This window comes from Scomber japonicus, chromosome 5 (genome assembly GCF_027409825.1).
Source record: "Scomber japonicus isolate fScoJap1 chromosome 5, fScoJap1.pri, whole genome shotgun sequence".
In the NCBI taxonomy this organism is placed as follows: domain Eukaryota; kingdom Metazoa; phylum Chordata; class Actinopteri; order Scombriformes; family Scombridae; genus Scomber; species Scomber japonicus.
In genome coordinates, this window is record NC_070582.1 from 7,081,252 (window position 1) to 7,090,810 (window position 9,559).

Genomic DNA, 9,559 nt, shown 5'->3' on the forward strand with positions numbered 1-9,559 from the left:
AATTGCTGTGGAAGTCGACTCATGTTTGTAACATGTCAGTGCCACTCTGCTCAGTCCTATACCTTTTTTTCCCCCATTTACTCTGCTCTTCGCTTCCCTTTCACAGCACTCAACAAAAAAAGAGGTATCGTTGGCATGCAGGAGGACTGCTTCCACTCGGCAGCAATCAAGCCATTACAAATGGAGAGGGAATGGAAGGCCTTTTGTTTTGCTCTGTTGTCTTTTTTTCGTTTTTTTTTTTAGTGTTATATAGAATTCTTGGCATTAGGTTGCACATCAGAGCAGACCATAATTGCCTTCTCATCATTGGGGAGCTCCTTGTTTTCCATTTGAAGTCTGCACAAGGGGTGGTAGTGGGGGGTTGGGAGTGGGGGAGCGGGGGGCGGGGGGGTGGAGCAGGGGATAGGAAGACAATTCCTGGAACAATCATCTCATATATGAGTTGGCAGAGAAGCATGGAGGACATTGAGAATGAGTCCAGTCTAGAGCTCACCAAGGAATATTATGCAGGAAAAATGGCCTATGAGCAAAACACAAGCAAAACATTAATTAAAAAAACAAGAGCTACTATTTTTTTTAAGATGCTGTCTCTAGTGCTGAAATAATTAGACGCTTAATCAGATAGTTTTTCATCAACAAAAAAAAAAAAGCCAAATATTCTCTGTCTCCAGCCAAACAAGTACTTATCTCTTCATGTTTATAGTTTTCTTGATATTTGGTCAGGCAAAACATCTCTGACTCATCATAGACTTACATTCATTAGACAAAAACAACACATTATAGATTAATTGATAATGAAAATAAGCATGAGTCACTTCAGATATTCCATTGACTTAAGTCCTGAATTCCACACTTCTAATTGCATAAGCCATCTCTCTAGTTTCCTTAAAAATATACAATTTGAGGCTAGTTATCATGGAGTTCTTCGCCCCCTTGTGTATTCATCTTTCTGCACAGCAACATAGTAACCTTCTGCTTGCTGTGACGTCAAGGATTGATGGGCAGAAGATATCCAACTGAGAGCCATTTCTAAACCCCAAGGCACTAGCCATGGTGTGATACAACCAGGTGATAGTTTCCTTGGAGAATTTCTGCAGGGGATTCTGGGTGTATATTCCATTTTATCTCTTCTAGGAGCAACTGTAGTTACTATCATAAATAGTTCTAGCTCCTAGCCAGGTGTGACTGTTTGTTACAGCCAAGATGTGGAAAAATTACAATAAATAGCAGTGCATGTTGAATTTAAAAATGATTAGGCTTGAAAATCTTGATCCAAATGAAGATTTAGCCACAAGAATGAGAATCTAGAAATAGTTGAATTTTCTTAAGTCCTTTTTGGCTTGTACACTCATCTGTTGTCGCAGTTTTGTTACCACCACCGAGCTGCCTTTTTGTCAATCTAACAAGATTTAACCTCTTACAGAGAGCCTGGTTTTCAAAGAGAGTTGGGAACACACAGTTGATATGAGTTAAGTGCAGAGCATGCTGCTGGGCATAAGCGAGTAGAGAGGCGGTGTTGTGGTTTATTTGGTCCAGTTCACACACACAGTGCATAATGGATATTTAACAGCCCTAGCCTGCTGGAAGTGTGCTGTGTACTGAAATGGTGCTGGGGACATCTGAGGGAGTGTGTGACTGCCAGGATGACACACCCATTAAAACACACTTAGTCCATTTCACTGCTGCAGTTCCACTCTGGATTCATGCCATAAGAATGAACACAACAGCACTCACAAGCCTCCCTCTTGGTGATGAATGCTTGCAGTGAATTCATCTTAACATCCATATACTGTATATAATTATAGCATATTCCAAGAACATACAGTGGGCTGAGGATGGGGATGACATTGTTTTAGGTGTTAACTACTGTGCATCTCAGTCACAGTTAAATCTGGGGTAGGAGAAGTGAACATGTTTACCAGCTGTGCCTTTGGCAGAATGAGCATCTCATCCCCTTCCTGCTCTGAGCTCGTACTGAATTATTGAAATTGGAGAGGCGCTTCACTTTGTCTTCTATCATCAGGATAGACAACCAAGACTCCAATCTGAGAGATCTGCTCTCTCCCAACATGAAACAGAAAAGTTGTTTAATTGCAGCTCTCCCACTGGATCATGCCAAGAATTCCACTTTGTTTAATTGTAGGTCATGCGTCTCTACATACAGTTGCTTGTTTGTGCAAAAGGAAATAGCTGCTGTGAGTTCCCACTACAGAAGATGATTCTGAGAAGCACAAGATACCTGAGTTGTGGTGTCAGGAGGACTCTTATACTTGCAGCCATCAGCTGAGATTCCTTCCGAAAAGGCTCTAATGATTCTTGTCATCATCATGCTGCACTCAGCTTTGCCCAGCAGAATTCTGCAATTTACTGAGAGACATGCCACGCATACAATGGAGACAATGCAACATAGTCTGCTCTTGCAGAATCTAGTGCTCCACAAATGGGTAGAAATACATATTAGAAATGTCTATGTCATGACACCTTGGCACATTTCTGATATTGCAGCATTTTTTATCAATAAAGCTGCACAATGATGCATTCAAGCTAGATTGTCCATATTGTTACAAATGTGGTGAAAGGTTGGGGGTGAAACATTTTAATTATTTATCAGTTTTCAGACTGCAGATAGCACATTAATGTGAAACCTGGTAGCACTGCATCAGATTACTTCCCCATTTGTTTAATGTTTTTGGGGAATATCAGCTTTTACCATCTATAATAATAGAAGATGTAGGTTAGGTTAGAGTTAGCTGGTTCCTCATTCATTCCTCTCATTAGGCTCTCATTAAGTGTACAGTAAGGGTTAAACTAAGACTGGCTGTATTTATTAGACACAGAATTTGAGGCAAAGAAATGAAATGCACTGTAGCTTGTTAGTTTGTTTTGCTTTACATTCATGTTTTCCTTTTTCTTTTTGTGTATGTAAAACAGACATGCAATACAACGTTTTCCACCGTAATCCCTGTGCTGCCAACATTTGCAAAAAAAGAAACATTTTATGAAACCTGTTCAACATTTTAAACAACAACTTTATTTTTAAAAATGTACAGCAAATATGATATCTAATTTCCTTAAACCTATAATTCTCACAGTAGATAATAAATTGCATCTTTGTTCAGACAGTATAGGTAATCGTAGAGTGAACGGTGTGGGGGAACAAAAACTCTAAATATCTGTAATTACTGATAATTGCCTGCTACTTTACAACCACACTGAGCTGCAAATTGCGTAGAACAGTCCACAGCAGATGGATATGTTAAATTCAGTTTTTCAAGTGTGCACAAAGAGGTATTGACTAACCGAATCCCAGGTGAGGCTGACTCCTAGTGCGAGTGATCGATGTGTGTGTGGTCATTGAACTGAGCTTAGAGGTAGTTTGTATTCTTTTAGGCATCTTGGGGTTTTCTGCAGCAGTGGAACAAAAGCAAACGCTGATGGCTAATTGCTGCCAAAGAAAGACCAACAGCATTGTTATGTCTATAGGCTGTGACTTTGTATAGGCTTTTTCTCTCTCTCAGTCAGTCTCAGTTGTCACAGTTACCATGAGAAGTTGCCAACCTTGTTGTGACTGAGCCTGATGCATGCTTATGCTCTAGCTGAAAGCTGTGTATGGTATGGCTGTCATCGCTGCTTCTAAGGGATGTCGTGCATTAACGAGTTCAGCTGTCATTATTGCTTTGTGATTTCTTTGTTTTATCTCTGTTAGAGACACACTCCACAGATCATTTATCCTTTTTGCTTATGCAAGCCTATATGGATAGCAGGTGGACACATTATTGTGAATATCATTATAAAAGAAGTCACAACTTGCAAATATCAGCTTTGTGAGGTGTTGCTGAGACTGGATTTGTATTTTTAAACCTGCAGTCTGTTGTGGATGATATAATATTGTAAGGTTTTCTCAAATTGGATATAATATGCTTCTTAAAGGTACTATTGCTTGTAGAAAATGTAGTAAATGGATTTAATTTGAGTGTTGACAGGTATTGTGTCCACTCAGAAGCACACTGTAGTTATGTTGTGTTATTTATGGAAACTTTTAATTAATCCAAGCATTGCATTATGGGTTGTAAAAACATCCACTGACATCTCATCTGGCTCTCATGGCTTCTATAACTGATGTTTTTTTTTACATTTTATTCCTTGAACCAACAAACAATAACAATATGAGTTACACTTAATTCTCCATCAATGATTTCCATCAGGGTGTAATTTTGTGCTGCATTCAGGGACTCAGATTTGTTGCTTTCTATTACCATCTGTCGCCAATCAGAGGAATTGGAACAATATTGCATAGACCTTTTCTTCTACTACATCAATCTTTATATCATATGTTTAAAAGTGCTGAAACAATCATTTTGATAATATATAAATCATGTCTATCCTTTATCAACAAAATATTAAATATACTGGACTTAGCCTCTAAAATGTGAGGATAATCAAAAAGATAATGAACAGGTTAATAAATAATGAAAGTAAGTATCATGTGCAGCCCTCCTAACTGTTTAAACACTTTATATACATAAGAATCCACTTCATACTCTTTCTTCTCATCTTATACCTATTATCTCCTTTATCTTCTTCTTCTTCTTCTTCTTCTTCTTCTTCCGTGGACTGCATATCTGAAATGAAATGAACTGTTTTGAAAATTGATTTTGAATTTTCCCCTTCAGTGATAGTTGCCTGTAATCTACAAAGAGAAAAAAAGTCACATTTTCACAACAAAGAAGTGTAAGCCAGCTGATAACAGCAGACAGTGTCTTTTTTTTAAAACCATTGTGGCATATAAATGTATTGAAATGCTTGCCATCAACCACAGCACCATCTTTTATCACTACTGGAGTAGAAATACCAGTTGGATGGGAATTGAACAAATACAACAAGCAATTGGGAATATTTACATAGTTGTTATCAGTAAAGAAGCACATCTGATTCACATCAGTAATCAATTGATGGGCAGGTCAATATCCAGCAGTGCCTTTAGTTTTTCTCTTGTGATTTGGTCCACCTCTTTCCCTGAAAAGCAAAAGAAAGATAGATAGATAGATAGATAGATAGATAGATAGATAGATAGATAGATAGATAGCATTACTCACAGTGACGATAACAACATATAGTATGAGAATATAATGAACAAACTATACATAATAAAGAAGAACACCACACAATCATAAACCATTAGAAGTCCATTGAAAGAATAATTACGATGCTAGTGGGAGATATCCACATCATATATGGTTATACAGTCTTTAAATGACTTCCCCCACTTGCCTAATAAAGAAGCGAATGATTTGCATGTAGAATTTCAGGCTGGCATAATTCAAAGCAAGCCAGCCTAAACGTGTCTTCTCTCATGTTTTTCTTATGCAGATCCCAGAGAGAGCGTGTGCAGCATGAGGCTGGTGTGGAAATCCCTCGACAAGATGAGGTGTCTGAGGAAACGCTCCACTATTCCCTTCCTCGGCTTCCTCATCACCTTCCTCCTCTTCCTTAACCTCTATATTGAAGATGGCTACGTGCTGGTTAGTAAATCATGTTTGTGTTTCCAATTTACTCAGTTCATGTTTGTACTCTTTCTTAATGTATGAAAAACTGATTTGACCAAATATGCTTTTGAAACCTAATGTGTTCTTGTATTTGTTCACTCCACCCATGTTGTCGCTTTTATAATTGCTTGTTTTTAAAAGGAAACATTTTTAAATTTTCATGACATGGACCCAAGTTGGAATCATCCAGATGATTTATTTCTTATTCATGATGCCATCAAAACTTGGTTATCACAGTACATTATCTATGTTTGTTATTTAAATTATTAAGAGATGGTTCACATTTTCAACTCTCTGGTGCTCTTCATGAGTCCATTTGCTTGGCTACGCAAACTGCCTAAAGGGGGTTTAAGATTCCTTTTGTCTCTAAACGTCGAAGTTTAACTCAGTCGCATCAAAACACATATTATGTCAAGTTTGCACAAGATCCTAGAGACGAGTTCAAGAAAACAAAAATCAGTTTTCCCTCTCATTTGAATAATTCACAGTTTTCCTTTTTTTACAGTGGCTATGACAACTTGAACATGTTTTTTTCTCTCTGTTGTCCGTAATGTATATTAATCCTGCGTTTTTCATGTTGCATTGCAGGAAGAGGATAAAAGGCAGCTCAGGGAAACATCAGTCCACCCTCCGAGCTCAGAGCGATACGTTCACACCTTCAGAGACCTCAGTAATTTCTCTGGAACCATTAATGTCACATATCGTTATCTTGCTGGAACTCCTCTGAACCGCAAGAGTAAGTTTAGGGCTTCTTTAAAAGAGGAATTTACACTGACTATTTTCATGAGCATGGGAGAGTTAAGTCATAATTGTGAACACACACTGGGACTTAGAACTAAAACTTCAAATCTGTGATGTGTGGGATTTATAGCAGAGCCATAAAATACAACTGCTCCACAGAGATCTTTCTACCTTAAAATCAAACACAACACAGAAGTCTTCTTTTGGTATGCCATGTTTTATTCACCAAACATTTAAGTCTTTATTGCCCTCAGAGACTTTTTCAACTACAGTGAGCACAGAGCTCTAATTTGTGGTCTGTGCTACAAAATATTTAAAATACAGACATTGGTTATAAAAATATATGTCTCACCATAAATGTTCCTAATACAACATTTTTAAAGAAAAAAATACAGTGATATGAATTCATCATAGTTTACTCGATTTGCACAGTCATCAAATGTCATCACCTAAGTTGGGGGGGTGGTGGGGGGGGGGGGTCGCCAAACCCCTCAGTTCTCTATATATAATACATACAATTGGTTATTTTCAAGCGTTTCTGTTATATTTGATGAAATGTTCTTTTATTTTCACAGAGTATCTTACCATTGGACTGTCATCAGTCAAAAGAAAAAGAGGGAATTACCTTCTGGAGACGATCAAATCCATCTTTGATCAGTCCAGTTATGAGGAACTGAAAGAGATTGTGGTTGTGGTCCATCTGGCAGACTTTGACCTGGTCTGGTGTGAGAACCTGGTGCAAGAAATCACCAGGAAATTTGCCCACCACATCATAGCTGGACGCCTCCTGGTGATCCAGGCTCCGGAGGAATACTATCCATCTCTAGATGGTTTGAAAAGGAACTACAATGACCCGGAGGACAGAGTCCGTTTCCGCTCTAAGCAGAACGTAGACTACGCTTTCCTCCTCAACTTCTGCACAAACCTCTCTCATTTCTACATGATGCTAGAAGATGACGTCCGGTGCTCCAGGAACTTCCTGACAGCGCTAAAGAAGGTGATCACCTCCAGAGAAGGTTCCTACTGGGTGATGCTGGAGTTCTCCAAGCTGGGCTACATCGGGAAGCTGTACCACTCCAGAGACCTGCCACGTCTGGCTCATTTCCTCCTCATGTTCTACCAGGAAATGCCCTGCGACTGGCTCCTCATCCACTTCAGGGGTCTGCTGGCCCAGAAGGACGTGATCCGCTTCAAGCCCTCGCTGTTCCAGCACATGGGCTACTACTCCTCTTATAAAGGAGCAGAGAACAAGCTGAAGGATGACGACTTCGAAGAGGACTCCATAGACATTCCTGACAACCCTCCTGCCAACCTTTACACGAACATCAACGTCTTTGAAAACTATGACGCCACCAAGGCTTATAGCACGGTGGATGAATACTTTTGGGGGAAGCCTCCTTCCACTGGAGATTTCTTTGTCATAGTATTTAATAAATCTGCCAAAATTAGTAAAATTAAGATTTCTACCGGTTCTGATGACCGACAGAATGATATCCTTCACCACGGCGCCCTGGAAGTAGGAGAAAAACTAGTTGGGACTAAGAAAGGGAAACAGTGTTCTTCCTACATCACATTAGGGGAGTTTAAAAATGGCAACATCGAGGTTCAAGATGTAGACCACAAGATTGCCTTTGACATTGAGTGTGTGCGCATTGTGGTGACAGCCAGTCAGAAAGAATGGCTCATTATTAGAAGTATAAGTTTATGGACTACACAACCCCCCAGCCAATGAGGACTATACACAAAGACTCTTAGTATGGCATAGAGGCAACGGTTTTTATTATTATTATTTACAAATGTATGTATTTCCAGGTTTATTTATTCATTTTGTAAGTATTTATTGATACTCATTTTGATTGCCAAATCAATCTATAGTTTTTTATACTTGCAAGTTGTAACCTTAGTGGAGCCTCTTCCCAGTCATTCTTAAGGACTGTTCAACTGACCTCAGAGTATTCATGAAAGTGCGTTCTCTTCAGTGTTTCATAGGCCTTCATTCATTTTAATTTATGATAGCCATCCCTAACATACAGTAGATAATTCCATACTATCTTTTATCGACTTGAAGTGGTATCATATCATAGTTAAAATACTGGTTTACAAAGATCTGGTTTCCCAATTGAAGGTTAAATCTGGCAATATATTATCTTTTAATCACCAAATCCCATGAAATGACCAAAGCCATCAATTTGAGTTCCACTGTTGTCCAAACCCCCCCCCCCCCCCCCCCCACTGTTGCAACTAGCTAAGACCCTGTTTACACCTGGCATTAACATGCGTCTCGGGTGATCCGATCACAAGCAGACAGTGCTAAACACAAGACGCATTGTGATCTAATCACTCCACTTACCAAGGCGGCCATGGACGCATTCGATCACATGTCTTTTGTATTGTTAACGCTGATTCATCCTGATGCATTGCCAGCCAGGACGTATCGTAACACCATGTTGTTCAAGTATAAACTGCCTCAAAATAATATATAGACGACCTATTTGTCCTCGGAGTCAACACAAGACTGGCCGGACTGAAGAGACTCTACACTGCCACTAGATGGCGTTTCCATCCTGATATAACACCAGTCCAGATAGCTCACTGAAGTTTTCCTGTCTGACGATGGCTCTCCGTTCACTATTATCAGTACTTTGCTGAGTTTGTTTCTGAAAGACGGAGATTCCTCTGTACAAAAGAGCAATGCACAAGCTTTGGCTGCTTGGTTGGGGTCTCAGTTTGAGCATCACTGTGGTCCGTGAGTGTCTCGTCACTAGCTTTGTGTTAGCATAAGAGGTCAGGCAGTTATCCGCCCAATTTATACATAATCATTGAAGAACTTATGTAGCACAAGTAACAACATATTTGTTTGTTTAGTAGCTGTAATGTAATTATTGAATGTAGTCTCAGTAGCTCGTTACATTGCTGCGTTACAGTCAAATGTAATGTGATTACAGTGACCCAACACTGCCTGGGACACATGTTAATGCCAGGTATAACCAGGGTCCAAGTGACAGGTGCTTTCATTACCATTGACATGAACACCATGGAGTTTTGACTCAATAGTAACACATTGTTGGTTTTGTTCTTTTTGACAACAAGAAAAATATTAATATGGTGTCAGCCTTATGGCGCTTTTCCACTACAAAGTTCCAGCACTACTCGGCTCGGCTCGACACGGTTCCAGGAACGACTTTTTCCATTCCATATAAAAGGTACGTACTCAAGGTGGGCGGGGTCGTCATAGCACGACTCCGCAATACTGCCGTGACTTCATTTTATAT

The 9,559-nt window shown here is 39.4% G+C and overlaps 1 protein-coding gene across 1 annotated transcript; it reads left to right on the forward strand.

The window, feature by feature from the left end:
• The first annotated feature begins 5,387 nt into the window (after positions 1–5,387).
• mgat4c (mgat4 family member C) lies at positions 5,388–8,019 on the forward strand. The gene is made up of 3 exons (XM_053319470.1): positions 5,388–5,522; positions 6,135–6,282; positions 6,863–8,019. The coding sequence occupies exons 1-3, from the start codon at positions 5,394–5,396 to the stop codon at positions 8,017–8,019; spliced, it is 1,434 nt and encodes a 477-aa protein (XP_053175445.1). The 5' UTR covers positions 5,388–5,393.
• Positions 8,020–9,559: the final 1,540 nt, after the last annotated feature.

Excerpts from the sequence above, each read along its gene's own strand:
- mgat4c (XM_053319470.1), top strand. The coding sequence starts at position 5,394 with ATGAGGCTGGTGTGGAAATCCCTCGACAAGATGAGGTGTCTGAGGAAA. Across the intron at positions 5,523-6,134 it reads TTGAAGATGGCTACGTGCTG|GAAGAGGATAAAAGGCAGCT; the intron begins GTTAGTAAATCA and ends GTTGCATTGCAG. Across the intron at positions 6,283-6,862 it reads AACTCCTCTGAACCGCAAGA|AGTATCTTACCATTGGACTG; the intron begins GTAAGTTTAGGG and ends TTATTTTCACAG.